The 21,304-nt window shown below is 44.8% G+C and overlaps 1 protein-coding gene across 1 annotated transcript; it reads right to left on the bottom strand.

The window, feature by feature from the left end:
* Positions 1–1,388: 1,388 nt before the first annotated feature.
* SARS1 (seryl-tRNA synthetase 1) lies at positions 1,389–21,191 on the bottom strand. Its single transcript, XM_036272925.1, has 11 exons — positions 20,984–21,191; positions 13,813–13,883; positions 9,502–9,582; positions 8,459–8,617; positions 7,389–7,532; positions 5,937–6,092; positions 4,060–4,281; positions 3,351–3,480; positions 2,937–3,094; positions 2,141–2,270; positions 1,389–1,785 (listed from the first exon to the last, which is right to left on the bottom strand). Exons 1-11 carry the CDS (start codon positions 21,117–21,119, stop codon positions 1,628–1,630), a joined length of 1,545 nt encoding a protein of 514 aa, XP_036128818.1. The 5' UTR covers positions 21,120–21,191; the 3' UTR covers positions 1,389–1,627.
* Positions 21,192–21,304: the final 113 nt, after the last annotated feature.

Here is a 21,304-nt window from a genome sequence, read left to right as displayed (position 1 = left end):
CTTCCGAGTCAGTGGGAGCAGCGTGCTCTCGTCCCCAGCCCTGGCTGTTATCTCGGAGCTCAGGGCAAGGGGCTACAGTAGAGGCGGGCTGGCTGCGCCTGCCTGTGGCAAGAGCCACTGCAGTCACCCTTTAAGGTGCCCCAGTTTTGACAGCATTTCCAGCAGCAAGATTAATAAGATCAGCCCCAGGTTCCCAGTGGAAAATCAAGCACATGGCCGCTTTCCTGGATGCCAGGCTCCAGCAGGCCTGGGGAAATTGCTGCTTAGGGAGCGAGGAAGCTGAGATGACATGAAGGCTCCTGAGCGACAGGCCAGTCCAGAGTCCTCCTCTCATCCTCCCAAAAGAACACAAGCGTCAGAACTCCTGGCTTCCATCTGGCTGTGTCTCATCTCCCTCATCCCCTTGTACTCCATCTTCCATCCGAGGGAATGGATATAATCAGGTCCCCACCCTCCCTTCTGGCACTGTCACAAAGATAAAAGAGATCATCTAGAGCAAGTATTTTAGGCTCCTAGGAGAGAAGCACTAAATTAACAAGAGGTGTTATTAAAGTAAAGTGTTTGGAGATTGCAGATGAAAGGCAGCAGGTAAATAAAGAGCCTAAACATCACCCTCTCCAGAGCAAGGGTGAAATGGCTATTGGGCCACAGTGGGAGTGCCGAAGAGACTAATACACCCCCCTCCTCCCCACCCCCCACCCCCTATTCCTGCTGGCTATCCCCATCCTTTTGAGTTGCAGCAACAAGCTGCTATGCATTTGCTCTCCCATTTTGGAATGACTGGAAAGAGAAGCAGCTGTTAGTAAGGCCCTGCCTCATGCTCCTAAATCTAGGCCCTCTTGGATTAAATATAGTCTCATCTCCCCTGAGATATCACAGCCTCCCTCCCTTTCCAAAGAGCCCTTCTTAGGGAACAGAAGTGCTATGGGGCTTTTTATATCAACTGGTCTCTAACTAATCCTACTTAACTGCTTCAAACAGGAGATTTGCCTGGCTGGTGTGGCTTGGTGGATTGAGCATCAGTCCCATGGACTGAGAGGTCCTGGTTCAATTCCCAGTCAGTGCACATGCCCAGGTTGTGTGCTCAATCCCTAGTAGGGAGTGTGCAGGAGGCAGCCAATTGATATTTCTCTCTCTCTCTCTCTAAAAAAAAAAATCAACAACAAAAAAATAGAAGAACAGGAGCAGATTTATAAAAGAGGAGTCCTGGCCCTTGGCCCACAGGCTTGTGTGTCTAAGACTTCAAATTTTCCCTTGGCCCTTGAGCCTTTTCTAAATCTACCCCTGGCTTTACCTACCTTCTCAAAGGCTCTCTGACTTGCTAAATGAAACAGCCTTATCCAGAAGGAAAAGCAAAAGTGAATCTGGTTTAAGGGAGAACTGTGAGGCAGGGTTTAAGCCCCAGGCAAAAGACTAGAGGAGCCCTAGCCTTCCCCTAGAGATGCTTTATTACATGGTTTCATCCGTCATCAGTGACTGGATCCTAGGCCCATGTGAACAGACAGGAAAGCTTTGTTGTACATGGCAGATGGTTTCTGTTTTAGCAATGCAGTCAGACAGGGCGTGTGATGAGGGTAATCCTGGGCAGGCTCTGGATCCCAGCTGACAGAACTGGAGGAAGGAATGTTCAGGAATCGGTGACCTCCATGTTCCGCAGCTGGCTTTCCAGGGCAACCTCTCTCGCCGCCCCTTTCTTCTGGCTGCCCTCATGCTGCTTCTTCTGCTTCTTTGATGGCTCCTGGTCAATGGGCGCAGGCTTCACAAAGGGAATCAGTTCTTGGAGACCTGGAAGGTAAGAGCCAACCAAATAATCTATCGTTTTTCATGAGTCAAAGCCCACAGCCCTCTGGGGTGAGTGCCGAAAGACAATGATAACTTTGAACAAAGGGGCACCCACGATGGGCACTGGCTTCATTCGTTCATTCCTTCCCCAGTTTGAATTCCAGCTGCATTTCAATAGAATATCATGCCCATACTGGCTACTTTCTCAGCTCTGCCCCTGCAATGCCCAGCACCAGCAGACAGGTAGAGTTTTGGGGACTGTGTGTGAACAAGAAAACTGGGTCCATTCTGAAAAGGGGCCTGCTATGCAGAAGTGTGAAGACAGAGAAGAGGAGGCTGGGCTGGGCTGGGGTCTTACCTGGTGGCATAAACTCCTTTAACTTCTCGGGCACGATGATGCCCTTCTCTGTCTGGTAGTTCTCCAGGATGGCGCAGATGGTGCGCGTAGTGGCACACATGGTAGCATTGAGCATATGGACAAACTCCACCTGTGAAGAGAGTTCAGCTCAACCCTCAGCTGGTCTGACGGCCAGGAGCCATCACCCAGCCAGACTCCCCCACTGCAACCAACCAATTCAAAATCATGGCTTCTACCTGTTATTGAGCATTTTCTGAACCTGAATTCTGTTTGGTATTTACTACCTATCTGATAACTCCGGTCTCCATGAGTGACAAGACGTAGGTCTCAGCATTCTGAGGAGAGCTGGGCGCTTTGAGGGAGAAAGAAAACACTACCACAGGGGCCTCCCCTTTTGACCTTTTCAAGTTCCTGACTCGGAAAAGTGGGCCTGGAAATTGGGTTTAAAGAGATAAGCTGACAACTCAGACCTCCAGGGTGAGAAGAGGAAAGGCATTGCCTCCCGCTGGTCTGGGACCCAGATATGGGGATTATTCTTTATTTGGAGTGACAGAAAGCATAGCCAGAAAGAGGCAAGTTAGAATGATTTTATAGAATGGAACTGGATTCCAGTTTCTATCTAAAAGGACTCAGTCCTGATTCAGTAGAAGTCATTTTCAGGTTCCCTTTCTAATCCAGATGGAAAAGCCTAGGTTTCCCCATGGTGTTGGGAAATAATGTACTCCAAGGGCTGAGAAATAAGACCAATCTACTCTGCACCGAAAGCCCTGCTGTCCCCTTCCCCAGGGCCCTCTACCTTGTCCATCATCTTCTTGGTTTGCCCGTATCGGATTCGGAGCCGGCGAGCCTGATAGTCTGTGCAGTTGGAACAGGAGACTAACTCACGGAAGGCTCCTGAGCCCGGAAACCAGGCCTCCAGGTCAAGCTTCTTACTGGCAGCGTGATTCAAAGAACCTGTAAGGAAAAACCGCTAGAATTCATGAAGGAGGGATGGTATTTCAGAAGGCTAACCTTTAGCAAACCTGAAGAATTCTTTAATTCACATCCTATCCCCAGAAGTGAAATCACGCCCAGATATTCTTATCAGCAAACACTCCCAAGTGAGCAGAGTGTGCTCTTTTAATTAATGTGGGCAATTAATTGGATCGTGAGCTATTTCTTTGTGTGGTGCGGGTGGTGTTTGTGGGATGGAGGAAAGGGAGGCCGATACCTGAGACGATATTCACGATGTGGTACGGGATCCCCAAAGACTGGTAGAATTCCTCTGCAGTGGTAATCATCTCTTCAAACATCTCCCAGGACTTGTTGTCATGAGGTGAGGAGTAGACAAACTGTTCAATCTGCAAAGAGGGACCCAAGGATACAGTGACAATGGGACAGGGTGAAAAACTAAAGGACCAAAGTGGGAGATATTCTTGCAGTGAAGACCTCTTCCTATACCAGTGGGAGTCAGGCAAAGCTGGGGCCCCCAGCAAGACAGATGGGGCTGCACTGGACTGGGTGTGCAGCAGGAACACGTGCTTCTACAGAGAGCTCACTGCACATGTGCCAGGCACTGCTCTGAGTGCTTTTCATATTCACGAGTTTAATCCTCACAGTGGGCCCAGTGAGCTGGGGCCTATCATTACCCTCCTTTTACAGGGAGAAACCTGAGCACAGAGTGGTTAAGCAACTCGTCCTTGGTGACACAGCTGGTAGGTGGAGTTGGCATTTGGACTCAGGCAGCCTGGTCCAGAGTCTGTGCTGGCAGCCACTCTACCACGTGCTGCTCAGGCTCTTCCCCAGAAACAAAGACGTAGGTACCAGGAGGAAAGACTAAAGCCAGGGTAGGCCTGAGCAACATAGCTCCTGTCTTCCCTCCAACTTCCCCGGAGAGACAGACAGAGGGTCCTACTCCTCACCCTGACTTCTCTACTTACCTTCTCAAACTGATGGACTCGAAAGATGCCACGGGTGTCACGACCGTGGGAGCCCACCTCCTGGCGAAAGCAGGTGGACAGGCCAGCATACTTGATGGGCAAATCCTCCGGCCGTAGCCACTCATCCCGGTGGAAAGCAGCAATGGGCTGCTCGGAGGTGGCAATCAGGTATTTCTCATCATAGGAGTTGTCATCAGACCTTTCACTGCCTTTGCCAATCACCTGGAGGAGAGGGGGCCTTTACAAGTTAAGAGTGAGGGAGGAGGACCTCAGCTACAGCAGAAGCCACAGGGAAGATAAGAGCGATAGGACAGGGAGAAGTTTTCTCAATCCCTGCCTGGGAGTGAGCAGGGGACACTAAAGACAAGGAAGGGAATAGGTCAGTCCCAAATGGGGTCCCTAATAGAAATAAAAGAAAAGCAAATTAAAAAGTCTGATATTTTTAACTTATCTAATAAATAAATTTGTAAATGATATATAATGGCCAATGGTGGCAGATGTACAGTAAAACGTGAGGTGGTAGTAATATAATGCAATCCACTCAACAAATGTGAGTATTACTAAGGGCCAAAAAGTCCTTTTTGCCAATGCTGGGCAAAGGAGACATGGTCTCTGCTTTCTTGGTGCTTATGGGTTAGTCTAGGCAGTGGTTCGCATCTTCCTAATGCCGTGACCCTTTAATACAGTTCCTCATGTTGTGGTGACTCCAAAACATAAAATTATTTTCGTTGCTACTTCATAACTGTAATTTTGCTACTGTTATGTCTTTGGCGACCCCTGTGAAAGGGTTGTTCAACCCCCAGGTTAAGAACCACTGGTAGAGGTTATAACCCTCAATCACGTTGGTATTTAGTTGATTAGAATGACCTTCTGAACCTTGACTTGAACCCTCTGGCTCTCCCTGAGATGGTCCATGGTTGAGAGGAGCCACAAACTGGAAACATGTCTTGCCCTATGGAGGCTTCCAATCTGGGGTCAGGAGTGGGAGGATATGATAAGACCAGCCACTTCTATAATTTCCTTTCGTCCAATCACTTAATAAATGAGCTTTTTTTCTTTCTTCTTTTCTTTTAATCCTCACCTGAGGATATTTTTTTCCATTTTTGTTCAGATAGAGTGGGAAGGAGAGACAGGGAGAGAGAGAAACATAGATGTGAGAGAGACACATCAACTGGTTGCCTCCCACACGACCCCAAGCTGGGCCGGGGACAAACCGCAACCGAGGTACATGCCCTTGACCGGAATCGAACCTGCAACTCATTGGTCTGTAAGCCAAACTGGCCAGGGCTGAGCTTCTTTTCTAAGGTCATAATGTTAAAGTATGCTCCTTCAGATACATCACGCAGATTACCTGGGGAAAAGATCAAACAGGCTCTAGGTCTGCACTATCTAATATGTAGCCAGTGGCCATGTGCAGCTATTTAAATTAGAAAAATGTTTTAAATTAAATGTTTACTTCCTCAGTTGCACTAGTCACATTTATTTATCTTTAATTTTTAGATACAGTGGAAGGGAGGGATGGGGAGAGAGAGAGAGACAATGATGTGAGTTAGAGAATCACATCGATTGGTTGCCTTCCGCATGACCCCAACTGGCGGTGGGGATCAAACCTGCAACCCAGGTACATGCCCTTGACCAAACATTGAACCCACAACCCTTTGGTCCATGGGCCAACACTCTAACCGCTGAGCTAAACTGGCCAGGACTCCTTTTCATTTTTATTTTTGAACAAGCCATATTTCAGGTGCTCAAGAGTCACAGATATAGACCATTTCCATCATCGCAGGAAGTTCTACTGGACAGTGCTGCTCTGTATCTTTGAAGCGAAACTTCTCGACTGAAGAAGTCCTTCTGTTACACTGCCCCAGGCTACTCACCTTATAAAGTTCTTCATCAAACTGGCTGAGCTGTGCCACCTCCTGCATCACCTCCTTCCTCATGAAAAACGGGGTATATATGGGAACGTAGCCCCGACTTCCCAAGGTGCGAAGGGCATACTGGATGAGTGCCTGTTCCAGGAACACCAGGGCTCCCTAAAGGAGCAGAGACAGCACTGGGTGATTGGGTTCTGTCACCATCATGTTCAAATGCTAGAATTCACACTCAGAGGCAGCCGGGCCAATATGATTACCCAAGGGCACATGCTGAAATGTCAGAGTAATTCCCTTTTCCAGACCCCTCAGGGCTCACCCACCAGAGCACAGACCACAGAACCCCTCATTGTTATCTTGTTCCCCAAATACCATTTCCATGTCCTGTAAATGTTCATTGTTAACTATCCTATATCCACCAATGTAAAAGAAGTGCATGTCTCTCCGTTTTACTTTGTATCCAATCCCAGAGATTTCACCACTTTGCTTTCTCCTGCCTCCAATAAACCACCAGTGGATTTCATGTAACTCCCCTTATGCCTCCTCCTCTGATTCTAATGAATAAAATAAGCTGCAAAACTGCCATTCTCTTGAGCATTTTCTCAGTCTGTTGAGGTTTTGCTTCCCAACAAATGTCATCAGTTAGGTTCAAATAAACTCATAAAAATTCTCTACAGGTTTGGACATTTCTTATGTCAATAGCACTTATCACAGTAGTTTTTTGACTCTGTTACTTGTCTGACTGTCTGATTACACTGAGCTTTTCAAAGGAGAGACTGTTCTGATTCAGTCAGCAAAACATACATTCATTACGGCATCACGCAGTGGCTTTTGTTCTGGGGTTCCTGATCAGCACTCTCCTGCCTTGGAAAGAAAACTGCACTAACTGCCAATAAATTTGTAGTAGAAAGGTGAGCACAAATGATGGATTTGTGGGCCTCCTTATGTAGGTAATGTTTTCTGCATGGGATTTTTAATTAATTAATTTTTTTAATCCTCACCCCAGGATATTTTTCCACTGATTTTCAGATAGAGTGGGAGGAAGGGGGAGAGAGAGAGAGAAAGAGAGAGAGAGAGCGGAACATCGATGTGAGAGGGACACACTGATTAGCCGCCTCCCACATGACCCCAACCAGGACTAGAGATGAAATGCAACCAAGGTACGCGCTCTTGACCAGAATCGAATTCGAGACTCTTTTTTTTTTTTTGGTACGTGCCCCTAGCTGCTAGGGCCTAGCGGGAACTGAACCTGGGACTCTCTGGTCCGCAGGCCAACACTCCAACCACTGAGCCAAACTAGCCAGGGCTGAACCCAAGACTCTTTGGTCCAAGGGCCAAACCAGGCCAGGGCTGCATAGTATTTATTTATTTATTGAATTTTAAATTTATTTATTTATTGGGCTGCATAGTATTTAAATTCCTTCTTTATAATCCCATCTCCACTGGTTCCTGGCTTACCTTCAGGAAGTACCCTCGACTCCCAGCCACCACGACCCCTTTTTCTCCTTCAAAGCCATCAACCATCACCACCAGGTCCACGTGAGAGTATTTCTTCCTGACTGTACAATCACCCCAAATCCTCTCTACTTTGTTGTCCACATCCTAAGGAAACAAGACCAGGAGAGAAAGATACACACACTGAATTCTACAACCTCTATCTTTCCAAACCCCTTATTCTATGAACAACCTAGAGTTTTGTGAAGCCAAGGCTTAACTCAAACATGAGGATTTGGTCATCGTGTCCAGAGACCAGAGAAAGAAATTTGCTAGATAATTTGTGTTCAATACAGAAATAATCATTTTTAGATTTCTAAAAGTAATACTAGCCAAGAAACTGAAATCATGATTTTCCAAAAGATGTCACTTTTTTTTTAACCCTTTTAAATGCCCTGCACAAGAACACCTCTACCCTGGACAATCAACATTGCCTGGGGTGCAGGAGAGATTTCTTTTTCCCAGGCTCTCATTGGTCCCAGGGCCACATGAGGGCGGGCTCAGGGCCCGACCTCCCCAGTCTGCCACCCCAGCCTGCAGTGAGTTTAACATTCTGTTCACCAGGGAATGAATGAAAGAGGCACAGATGGGCCCCACTCCGGGCAGGGGTGTCAGGGAACAAAGGCTGGGCTCAGAGCAGCTTTGTGCTGGGGAAGCTCCCACTCAGCAGGAAACTTTTATCATGCAGATTTCCCTTCAACCTGCAGCTTCCCAGCAGGGTGTGGGTGAGGGGTGAGGTTGATTTAACAGATCCCTCCCCTCCCCGAGACTTGCTGCTACCAAGGGCAACAGTGGAGGACAGCAGCCTGATTTAGAAGAGATTTCTGTGCCAGGAGTCTCGTACCTGCGGTCTCGGCCGCTTCCCAATCAGGCAAGGATCTGATACTTTCAATTCTCAATTGGTGGGCAGAGCAAATACACAAAGGGCCTGCTTCTGATACAAGACCCATTATATGGAGTGTCAGTGTTTTCTTGTCCTCCGTCCAACAGAGGAGCGATGTTAGGCAGCTGCCGGCTGTAGCACCTAAGCCTACCTCATCATTACTGATGGGCACAGAGGGATGCAGAAGGTTCCCGATCTCTCGGAGGTTCTCAAACCGCTCTGCCTCCAGCTTTATCCGCTCAGCGTCACACTTCAGGATGGCTTCATCTATGAGGAGTCGGAGTTTTTTGATCTGTGACACTTTCAGGTTCTGTAGATGGACAGGTCAGGCCCACACCCAGGCCACAGTGAGTCAAGGCCAGAGTAGGAATAAGATTCTGTCCCCTAGCCCTGTTGTGCTCTGATGACAACCCTTTTAAAAACGGACAATGAAGGCTTTCAAAGCGACCTTGTCCTTACAAATCCATTGGCATTTCCTTTTGGGGTGCCTAAGGCAGAGATGGATCGATTCTGGCCACTCTTCTTGTTCCCACATATCTTGGGAATTTTAATACGTAGCTTTTTTCAGAGCTCTTTCTTTCTGATTAAACCACTTTAGCACTCTCTTCTGTACTGCACTCGACTGTTCTCTAGGAAGATTATACAGTTTTTAGGAGCGAGAGACTGTCTTAAGCTAATTTTGTATTCCTATTGCAGGTATTTCAAACTGTGCTCTGCTTTCTTGGGGGGAGCCCTTAACAGGTAGGTCTGCACAGGAGGAGCACCCCCAACCCAGCCCTTCAAGCACAGCAACACTGCTTTTTTTGTGTTTATGTTCTTGCTATGCTTTTGTGTTATGGGTTTTAAGAAAGGGTTCAGTGACTAAAAACTTGAAAATGACTGCTCTCGGCCTATTATATAGTGAGTATTTACTGAATTGCAGTACACTGAAAAATTCCTTGACTTTGTGAAAATAGAATAATATAAACTAAACATAATTCAGTTCCTTTTTTCTCTTCTCCCTACCCTTGACTTTTCCAGCCTATCTGTCTCCAGCTTTGCTGTCCCATAAACAAAGGACAGAGTATATAATAAGAGTCGCAGGGACATGTCCCAGCTACAGAAACTCAAGGACGCCACTATGCTATGTAGTGCAGTTTCAGCATTTACTTGTCTAAGAAGAAAATTCCAACCTAGAAAAGGACAATAACTTACAGCTAAAGTGTCTGAGGTGAGGTCATCAAGATTTAATACATTCTCTGGAATGGACACATCATCTCCCAATGGCTCTTTTTTCTGCAGAAAAAAAAACCCAACAAACAATACTACTAAATTTAAAAAAAATTGCGACATCATTTTATAAGTGCACACCAAATCAGTATCATATAAACTTCACAGAACTTCCTACATAACTCTCTAAAAAAGGCAACACCTGGGAGAAATATTAGTAAATTGGAAGTGAGAGAAAAAAAGTTTCAAGTCTCTGTTCTGCCACTTTCTAGCCTTTAAAAAAAAAAAAATGTTTATTTTATTTTATTTTTTGAGAGAGAGAAATATTGATATGAGAGAGAAACATCAATCAGCTGCCTCCTGTATGCAGCGGCTCAATCCACTGAGCCACGAGCCACACCAGCCGAGTGTAGCCTTTTTTTTTTTTAATCCTCACCCGAGGACACTTTTCCATTTTTTGTTCAGATAGAGTGGGAGGGAGAGAGAAGAAGAGAGCTGAGTCAAACTGGCCAGGGCGAGTGTAGCCTTTTTTAAAAAATCCTCTTCCAAGGATGTCTTTCCTTGATTCCAGAGAGGAAGGGAGAGGCAGAGAGAGAGAATGGATTGGCTGCCTCCTGCAGGGAGAACAACCCTGCAACCCATGGACCGACCAGGAATCAAACCCAACAACCTCTGGTGCATGGGAAGACGCTCCAACCAACGAGCCACACTGGCCAGGGTGCCACTCTCTAGCTTTTTAATCCTGGACCGATTGATAAACCCATCAGGGTCAGAGGGTCGACTTTGTATGCCCTGGACATACAAGAGTAATGGACACTGAGAACAGGCGAGAACTCTCGCATGCTGGGTACTCAAGAGCCAGCACTGGGGCAGAGGCCTGGGCAGGAACTGGCAAACCCCTGCCTGCCTACCTGCTAAGAACAGTCCCAGTACTGAGGCTTCGCCGGGAAATGGATGGGATGATGGGATGTTAGGGAGGCAAGGAAAACTGAATTTTTTAGGAAAAAAGTCACAAAATCTGGAACTAAATTTAGAGTAGTCAATGCAAGTTGGCAAAACAGCAGGGATGCACCCAGCACTGGATTTTCCCCCCTCCGGTTCCTTGCCTCACCCTTCTTTATGATATTCTGCCAAATCAATCATTTCTAATCCTGTCCACAGCCATGGGGAAGATAATTTTAATTAATAAATTAAATTATCAAAGGCCACTATAACAAGACATGTAAGACTTTAGCAAAACTTGTATAAGAACACATTGAGATTTAAGGTCTGCTTTGCAAGTATAAATAAAACAACATGTAGAAATCATATTCAATGTCTTAAAGATTTTTAAAATTCTATACACACAATAATAGGTGATCGTGTTTATACAACCTCATATCCACTGCACAAAGGATAAAAATCTAAGGGCAAAAGCATAGAAATCCATTAGACAAACTCATTACACATTCTCATCCACTGACGTAAGAAGTCAAGATTCAAACCATAACCCAACTCGCACCCTTCAGTGACTCAGCAAAATCATCTCAAAAGCTTGGGAAAGTCTGAAAATATCAGAACAAGTCTTAAGAAGAACAGGAACAAGCAAAGACTACTGAGGTAGGAAAAAAGTGGCCTAAATCTCAGTATTTTCCATTTGGTAGCTGAGGCTCCCTTGCTATCTGCTAATCCCTTGGGGCAGCAAATTCAAGTTCTGAGTTCAAGTTCTGACTCTGCAGCTAATGTAATTTTTTGTTAATCTTCACTGGAGGATTGATTTTTTATTTTTAGACAGAATGGAAGGGAGAAAAGGAAAGAGAGAGAGAGAGAGAGAGAGAGAGAGAGAGAGAGAGAGAGAAAAACATCGATGTGAGAGAGACACATCGATTGGTTGCATCCCATACAACCAGGACTGAGGATTGAACCTGCAACCCGGGTACATGCCCTTGACCAGGAATTGAATCCTCTACCCTTCGGTCCACAGGTCGACACTCTAACTGCTGAGCCAAACCAGTGAGGACTTCCCTTGCCTTTAAATAAGGCTGATAATTGTACTACTTACACTCCAGGTTCACACCAAAGATCAAAACCAAAATGAGATGTATATAAAAGGGTTTTTAATACTTTCAAGTGCTATACAAATGAAAGCTAGTACCATTCCAATGGACAGCAAACGAGAACACTCCTTATAGTGTTAGCAGTAAAGCAATCCAAGAATGTTACTGTAAATGAAAACACTCTCATCTTTGCTATGAAAAATGCTTGGCTGTCACTATCTGTGTATGTGTTTCAGAGAACACACAGGCAGGCGTATACATGGCAATTAACAGGTCATGAGGCCTCTGGCATGCAAATGATTAAGCATCATGGTTCCCACAGGCAAAAAACATTATGATTATATCAATTTCTACAGCCAGTCACAAGCTGAAAGCATAACAAAATACTGTAAAAGAAGAATTCAGACTAGCATGAAGTATAAGTTGCTAGAATCCCAGGGAAATCTTTTTGTTATGTTCTTTAATGGTTCAGGTTCCTAATTTTTAACTTTTTGGTTTAGTTTAGGGGTTTACAACTTAAAAATTAGACAGACTATTAAGTGCATTTAATATGTTTTTTAAAAAGTGATTGAGGGGCTAAAAGGGTATCTTTGAAGAAAGATTAAAAACATGTACTATTCTAGCCCTGGTCGGTTTGGCTCAGCAGTTAGAGCGTTGGCCGGCTGTCCAGAGAGACTCGGGTTCGGTTCCCGCTAAGGGCACGTATCTCGGTTGCAGTTTGTCCCCGGCCCTGGTTGGTCGTGCGGGTGGCAGCTACTCAATGTGTCCCTTTCACGTCGATGTTTCTCTCTCTCTCTCTCTCTCCTTCCCACTCTATCTGAACAAAAAACAGAAAAATGTCCTCGGGTGAGGATAAAAAAACAAAAACATGTACTATTCTGGATACCAAAGGAAAGCAGAACTGAAACTTAATTTTTTTTTTCCCCCCTAGATTGGGGGGGGGGGGCACTGATGTGAGAGACAGAGACATTGATTGGTTGCCTCCCGCATGACCCCGACCAGTGCTGGGGACCAAACCACAACTGAGGTACGTGCCCTTGACCAGAATCAAACCCACGACTCTTTGGTCAGCAGGCAAATGCTCCAACCACTGAGCAAAACCAGCCAGGGCTGAAACTTAACATTCTTTAAGCATGAAAGGATTTTCTGGACGGAGGCCATCCATTGTTACTTACAATTGCTGAATAACTACAATGTTCTAGGCAGAGTGCCAGTTTCTCTACATTTAAAAAATTTTGTTCTCACAATTCTGTTCTATGAATGTTAGTATTGTCATTTCAGATGAGAAAACTGAGGCTCAGAAGTTAACTTGCCTCAAGTCACATACCCAAGAGTCCAGGACTTGGAGTTTTCCAGAGGTGATTAGGTGAGAGGGCTCCCTGGCTCCTTCCGCTGTGTGAGGACACAGCAAGGGGACTGTTTATGAGCCAGGAAGTGGAGTGGGCCCTCACCAGATACCAAATCTGCCCTTGCCTTGATCTTGGACTTCCCAGCCTCCAGAACTGTAAAAAATAAATTTCTGCCTGGCTGGTGTGGCTCAGTGGATTGAGCATCGTCCCATAGACCAAGTGGTCCTGGTTTGATTCCTGGTTAGGGCACATTCCTGGGTTGCTGGCTCAATCCCCAGGAGGGGGCGTGCAGGAGGTGGCCGATCAGTTTCTCCCTCACATCAGTGTTTCTATCTCTCCCTTCCTCTCTCTCTAAAAAAATAAACAAAAACATATTTAAAAAATAAATAAATAAACTTCTGTTGTTTATCAGCCGACCAGTCTATGGCAGCCAAACGGACTAAGGCTTATCTGAATACAGAAGATGGACTCACTCCTTTAGTTCCTTCCCTGCCTTCTTTCCTTTCTTGTTAAAATAATTCACCCACTTTGGCAGGAAATTGGGTATCCCATAGAATTAGACACTAAATTAGAAATTATGTATTAACTAAGAATAAGATTGCCCTGGCCGGTTTGGCTCAGCGGTTAGAGCGTCGGCCTGTGGTCCAAAGACCCGGGTTCGGTTCCCGCTAAGGGCACGTACCTCGGTTGCAGTTTGTCCCCGGCCCTGGTCGGTCATGCGGGTGGCAGCCACTCGATGTGTTCCTTTCACGTCGATGTTTCTCTCTCTCTCTCTGTTCCTCTCTCTCCCTCCCACTCTACCTGAACAAAAAATGGAAAAATGTCCTCGGGTGAGGATAAAAACAAAACAAAACTAAGAATAAGATTAAACACCTCTCTGATGAAGTTCTCAAGGCTATTCGTTTTCTTACCTTCATTTTCTCTCCAATTGTCTTGCTGCATAGGTTCTTCAGCTTGTTCAAGTTGTCTGCCCGAAATCTGCCTGAAGAATAAAGAACCCGAGAATATTCCAAAGATAAGCATATAATTAAGATTCCTCCATCTCCTAATCATGGCTCTTTAGGACTGATCTCAGCCCAAGACCAGAGTGCAGGCAGAACTATGGGATGGATCTGCCTCATGAAGCTGTGAAATGTTATAGCTTTAGAGCTTTAGTTGGCATATATTATGACGACAGGGTTCTCCAGCATTTATGACAAGAAAAAGGCCGCTCTGAGACTGAACTTAAAAGTATCATAACCTGCCCTGGCCGGTTTGGTTCAGTGGTTAGAACGCCGGCCTGTGATCCAGAGAGATCAGGGTTCGGTTCATGCTGGGGGCACACGCCTCGGTTGTGGTTTGTTCCTGGCCCTGGTTGGGTCGTGAGGGTGGCAGCCACTCGATGTGTACCTTTTGCGTTGATGTTTCTCTCTCTCTCCCTCCCACTCTATATGAACAAAAATAGAAAAATGTCCTCAGATGAGGATTTAAAAAAAAAGTATCATAACCTGGATGGTACCACTGCAGAGTTAACACATCTGAGAAATCTGAAAGATAATCAAGTAACTATAACCTGTTTAATTATCTTTTTTTTTATCCTCACCCGAGGACATTTTTCCATTTTTTGTTCAGGTAGAGTGGGAGGGAGAGAGAGGAACAGAGAGAGAGAAACATCGATGTGAAAGGAACACATCGAGTGGCTGCCACCCGCACAACCGACCAGGGCCGGGGACAAACTGCAGCCGAGGTACGTGCCCTTAGCGGGAACCGAACCCGGGTCTCTCAGGACCGCAGGCCGACACTCTAACCGCTGAGCCAAACTGGCCAGGGCTGTTTAATTATCTTAAAATTCATTTAATAAACTATGCGGTGTGCAGGGGAATCTAGAAAGAGGGCAGTCATAGTTCTATTCCCATGAACTTAGTTGCTGCACTGTATGCTAGAAATGGTTCATGTTACTCCCTTTGCTTTGACACAATGCTCAGCTGGCAGCCTTTAATTTAATTTCTTAAATTTTGGTTTCTTTTCAGGAAGACAGGGTACTAATCAGCCTACAAAGGTATTCTGGCCCAAATTAACATATTGGTATGTTGTGTTTCATTAGTCTGACTCTTGATTCTAAGCTTTTGGAGCAATATGGTATAATTCAAGCTTTTAACAGGTAAAATGATGACTAGAAATGAGATAATATCTAGACACAGCTACTGTTGAAGGCTTTGCCAAACTAACTAAATTTAAACTACACTTTACACAAAATGATACAACTACCTTCTCATTCACTTAATCACATTGATTACAGAAATGGAGAACAGTTTAGTGGTTGCCTTGAGTTAGATGGGGCAGAGGTAAGGGAATGGACTACAAAGGTATCTCTGTGGTGGTGGAACACAAATCTACACGTGACAAAATCACCTAGAATAACACACACACACACACACACACACACACACACACACACACAAATGAGTGCATGTATAACTGGTGAAATCTAAATAAGGTCTGTGGATTGTAGCAATGTCAATTTCTTGGTTTTGATATTGTACCAGTTATGGCCCTGGCCGGTTTGGCTCAGCGGTTAGAGCATCGGCCTGTGGTCCAGAGAGACCCGGGTTCGGTTCCCGCTAAGGGCACGTACCTCGGTTGCAGTTTGTCCCTGGCCCTGGTTGGTCGTGTGGGTGGCAGCCACTCGATGTGTCCCTTTCACGTCGATGTTTCTCTCTCTCCCTCTCTTCCTCTCTCTCCCTCCCACTCTATCTGAACAAAAAATAGAAAAATGTCCTCGGGTGAGGATTAAAAAAAAGATATTGTACCAGTTATGTTAGATGTTCTCACTGGGGAAAACTGGGTGAAGGGTACCCAGGACCTCTCTGTGCTATTTTTGTAACTATAATTATTTTGAAATAAAAAGTTTAAAAAAATTTTAATTTAGTCCATCCCATTTGCAAGGCCCTGTGCTAAGGGTCAGTAATATAAAAGAAAACACTGTGGTAGGTACTGGGGGGGGGGGGGGGAAGCAATTAAAAAAAATATAGCCCTGGCCGGTCTGGCTCAGCGGTTAGAGCGTCGACCCGAGGACCAGAGAGTCCCGGGTTCGGTTCCTGCTAAGGGCACGTACCTCGATTACAGTTTGTTCCCGGCCTGGTTGGGGCTGTGTGGGTGGCAGCCAGCTGGTTTGTCTCTCTTACATCGATGTTTCTCTCTCTCTCTCCCCCCTCTCTCCCTCCCTCTGTCTGATGATAAATGTCCTCAAGTGAGGATTAAAAATATATATATATATATATATATACACACACATATATATATAACAATGTGGAATGTTTCAATTAATGAATACTGTATATCCCTTCATTATCTTTAATTTCAGCAATGTTTTATAGTTTTCAGCGTAGAGATCTTGAGTGTCATTTATTAAATATAGTTCTAGGTATCAGATGCTTTATAATTGTTTCTTGTTTATAGAAATATTACTAATTCTGTATATTTTATACAGTGATTTTGCTAAATTTACCTAATTTTAATAATTCAGCATCAAACAGTCATCTGCAAATAATTACAGATGACTTTGTAATTACTTCTGTTCCAATCATTTATTTCTTTTTCTTGCCTTATATAATACTGTCTAGAACCTTCAGCATGATATGCATTAGAAGTGGTGATAGTAGACATCCTTGTCGTATTCTCAGCCTCATGGGAAAAGCATTCAATATTTCATCATTAAGAATAACATTAACAATGGGTTTTCCAATAAAAACCAATAATCAGATTAGGAAATTTCCCTTCTGTTCCTAGTTTGCTGCATTTTTATCATAAGCAATTGGATTTCTACATAAAAAAATAAACTTTGATCCCTTTCTCATATCATACACCAAAATCAATGTGAGATAAATCATCTACCTAAATGTGAAAGGTAAAGTAACAAAACTTATAGAAAAAAATTGAAAAATCTCTTCAGGACCTTGAGATATGAAAAGATTTCCTAAGCAGAACACAAAGCACAAATTACAAAAGAAAATTATATATATAATTTTAAATATATAAATTATAAATATATAATTTTATATACATGTATTATGTGTATATATATAAATATATACATACACACAGGGTGGGGCAAAAGTAGATTAAGAGTTGTTCATATGGAAAATAATACAATACTTAATAAATAATAATATAAGAACAAATTTTATGTACTCACAACTGTAAACCTACTTTTGCCTAGCCCTATATATGTACTGTAAGTGTAAAACTATACACTAGATTTTGATGACCTGTAAAAAAGAATAAGAATGTAAAATAACTCAAATTTTTATATTGATTACATGTTAAAAAATAATATCTAGATCTATGGGTTAAATAAAATGTATTTCTAAAATTAATTTCATCTGTTTTTCTTTACATTTTTGTTGTTGTTGTTAATCCTCACCTGAGGATATTTTTCCATTGATTTGTAGTTTTTTAGAGAGTGAAAAGGAGGGAGGGAGGGAGAGAGAGAGACAAACATGGTTATGAGAAAGACACATCAACTGGTTGCCTCCCACACGATCCCAACCAGGGCTGAGGGTCAAAACTGTAACCCTGGTACATGCCCCTAACCAGGAATCGAACCTGAGACCCTTTGGTCCACTGGCCGATGCTCTAACCACTAAGCAAAACCGACTGGGCTCGTTTTTTGTTAATCCTTACCCAAGGTTATTTTTCCATTAATTTTCAGATAGAGTGGGAGGGAGGGAGGAAGAGAGAGAGGGAGAGAGAGAGAGAGAGAAACATGATGTGTCACACATTGATTGGTTGGCTCCAGCATGACCCTGACCAGGGGAATGAACTGCAGAGGTATGTGCTCTTGATAGGAATAGAGCCTGTAACTCTTTGGTCCTCCACAATGCTCTAACCCATGATGCTCTAAAAGGTGACACTCTCGGCCTGCGGTCCAGAGAGACCCAGGTTCGGTTCCCGCTAAGGGCACGTACCTCGGTTGCGGTTTGTCCCCGGCCCTGGTTGGGTCGTGTGGGTGGCAACCATTCGATGTGTCCCTTTCACGTCGATGTTTCTCTCTCTCTCTCCCTCCTACTCTATCTGAACAAAATATCAAAAAATGTCCTGTGTGAGGATAAAAAAATAAATAAATAAATAAATAAATAAGTAAATAAAAGGTGACACTCTAACCACTAGGCAACCGGCCAGGGCTCTTTACATTTTTTAAATGGCTACAAGAAAATTCAAAATTACTCCTGTGGCTCACACTGTATTTTTTTTGTTTTTTGTTCAGATAGAGTGGGAGGGAGAGAGAGAAACATCGACGTGAAAGGACGTGAAAGGGACACATCGAGTGGCTGCCACCCACATGACCCAACCAGGCCCGGGGACAAACTGCAACCGAGGTATGTGCCCTTAGTGGGAACCGAACCCGGGTCTCTCTGGACCACAGGCCGATGCTCTAACCGCTGAGCCAAACTGGCCAGGGCTCACATTGTATTTTTATCAAACAGATTTAAGGTATGTACGTCACTGCAAGACTTAAGCCTAGAAGCAAAATGATAAGATTTTCATTCCAAAAAGGTCACGTGTCATGGGTGTGGCCCAAGGCTGGGTGAGACTAGGGTGAAAGGGAAAGCAGTTAAGAATGTTATTCCAGCCCTGGCCAGTTTGGCTCAGCAGTTAGAGAGTAGGCCTGTGGTCTGGAGAGACCCGGTTCAGTTCCCACTAAGGACAAGTACTTGCAGTTTGTCCCCGGCCCTGGTTAGTCATGTGGGAGGCAGCCACTCGAAGTGTCCCTTGGCCCTGGTTGGGTCATGTGGGAGGCAGCCACTCGATGTGTCCCTTGGCCCTGGTTGGGTCATGTGGGAGGCAGCCACTCGATGTGTCCCTTTCATGTCGATGTTTCATTCTCCCACTCTATCTGAACAAAAAAAAAAAAGGAAAAATGTCCTCGGATGAGGATAAAAAAAGAATGTTCTCGTATGAGGATAAAAAAGAATGTTATTCCAATGACAAGGGCCTGGCTGGAAATAACCTCTGTTATTTCCAGAGGTTAAGAGGAAATAACAACTTCAATTTATAGTAAAGAGAAATCTCATTCAGAATAGCATTTTTGGGGGGAGGATAGAATTCTGGTAGTTAGCAGATTGAAAGAAAGGTGGAAATCTAGTGGCTTTGGAAGTAGTTGAGAGAAATGCTTATCATGTGCCCAAATGTGTCCTCAGTATATTACTCTGAATTAAAAAAGAAGAAATCACAGTTTGAATCCTTGGAATTAGAAAAGCCGTGGTAAACTCTTTGGTGCTAGGACTCCATGTTTTATCAGACCCCTTTGAGAGTCCTAGTGACACCGTGGAGGTCTACAGGCAGACAAATAGGTACAGTTGTAATGGAGGGCCTTGTGAAGCTTGCTGTGTGTCCTCAGGCAGGGAACATGACAAGTCCTTTTGTGGCTCAGGGTTAAGTCTTTGTTGCAGCCAATGACGGGAGAACCCCAACTTCTGATCTGAGGTTCGGATACAAAAGAACTTTGATAGAAGATCTGTCAATGTCCTACTCAGGCAGGGAAAAATCATTACTCCCGTTGGCTGCAAAGAGAACACTGGTAAGGAATGTCAAGTAGAAAATAATCAAATTGATAGATGTGTTGAAAATAAAGGAAATAAACTGCTTTTCATACAGAAGGGCAAAGTGCCCTGAACAGAAAAGATATTCATGAATTCAAAAAACCTTTGTCAAGCCCTTACCAAGGAGCAGGTGCAGTGCTAGGTACTGGGATTATATGAATACATGTATAACCTGTATGTATATGTATATCCTAGGTACTGGGACATACAGATGCATAAAACACAGCCATGTCCCTGAAGAACTCATCCCCTCACCATATATCCATTCATTAGGAAAGGATATTCATGAAAACTCCCTGTTGATTTGTATATTATACACAACAGGCAAGCTAACACATTCAAAGTCATTTAGTACTGAACAATGGATAACCTGATAAAAAATCTGATACTTCTCATTCAGTGGCCAGTCCTTTTTTTTCCTTCCAATTAATTTAATTCCACTGCAACTCAAAGCTTCATATTCAGGTGGTGGGATCTCACAGTCACAAACTACCACTTTAGAGAGACTGAGACATAGGCAATCAACAAACAATCTAAGTCTAACAAATACTCTATTGGTACCCAACAGTCTAATACATTTAGGAAAATCAATGTTCCCAATAGAAAGCCACCACACTCTTGGACAGTGACTGCCTTTGCAGTGTGCTGTCATAAACTTGGCTCCAGCTGGTTGCAGACTTATTGCATCAGACAAGACTATTCATGTGTACTTCACAGCATCCGGCCAATCAGTGACTACTCCAGTTAATCTAGGCAGAGCGTTCTCTAGTTTTATTTTCTGTTTCAGGTTTTAGCCAAACTCTGCCAATGTCTTTTCCGGAAAACTTCTACAAATCACAATTACACAGCCTCACTACTTACAAGCTTTTTCTTGTCTCGCTACACCCCTCTCCCCATGTCTACCTGCCACAAAAAATACTTTTCTCTATTTTTAAAAGCATGATCACAAACCAGGGGAATGGCTTTCCCCAAAGCTCCGGGATCACCGCTTTTAGGCAGGAGCGGCCTCCAAAGACCTCAAATACTTCCAATATGGGTGGAGTGAACCTATTAAATTGCAGATGTGATTCAGGCTGCAGTTTTTGAACCTATCTATATAGAAGACCACTCTGGCCTTGTTGAAGATGGAGAAAGACCGTAGGCGACCAAAGATGAGTGTTAGGAAAGGGGAAACCTCCCGCCCAGGGTTTCTTCTGGCTACCCTTGCGGAGGGGAGCCGTGACAGCTCTTGATGCGCACGCGCCATGCTCCTTTCCCAGACTTAGACCGGCGATTCGCACTGAGCGAGCGAGGAAGAGAGCTGGCACCAACCCGGCGGACAGAAAAAGTGCTGCGGTCCCGGCTACCCCAGCGTTTGGGGGGCTAGGGAAAGCCTCGGGGCCACCGCAGTCGGGGAGAGGGGGTCTAACGAGGAGAGGAAGCTGTGGCTTCAGGAGCGGTAATGAGGTCAGAGAGCTAAGTTGGGATTAGGAGGGGCATCCCGTGCATCCCCGGTACTCACATCTTCGCCACTCGCCGTCTGCCTTCACCAGCTGATCCACCAGTCCCGGGTCCTTGAAGCGCTTCTTTTGCGTCTCTCGGACGAGGGCTGGGTCCCCTCCTTTATCAACCCGAAACAAATCTAGATCCAGCACCATCCTTCCTCCTCCAGGGTCAACCAGAAGGGAAATGAAGATCGTAGCAAGGCAGGCAGCCTGTGACCGACGCACTGCGCCGGCGCGCTGACCCGCCCCACCCCGCGCAGGCGCGGCGGGAGCGCTCTGCACACCCTCTCCGCCGGAAGCGGCTGTGCCGAGGCTGTGCAGTGCCGGGCGGTGGCTTA

The sequence above is a fragment of the Molossus molossus genome, unplaced genomic scaffold (genome assembly GCF_014108415.1).
Source record: "Molossus molossus isolate mMolMol1 unplaced genomic scaffold, mMolMol1.p scaffold_m16_p_20, whole genome shotgun sequence".
Taxonomy (NCBI): domain Eukaryota; kingdom Metazoa; phylum Chordata; class Mammalia; order Chiroptera; family Molossidae; genus Molossus; species Molossus molossus.
Note: the sequence above shows the minus strand (reverse complement) of the source record. Positions and strands in the feature narration are given on the sequence as shown.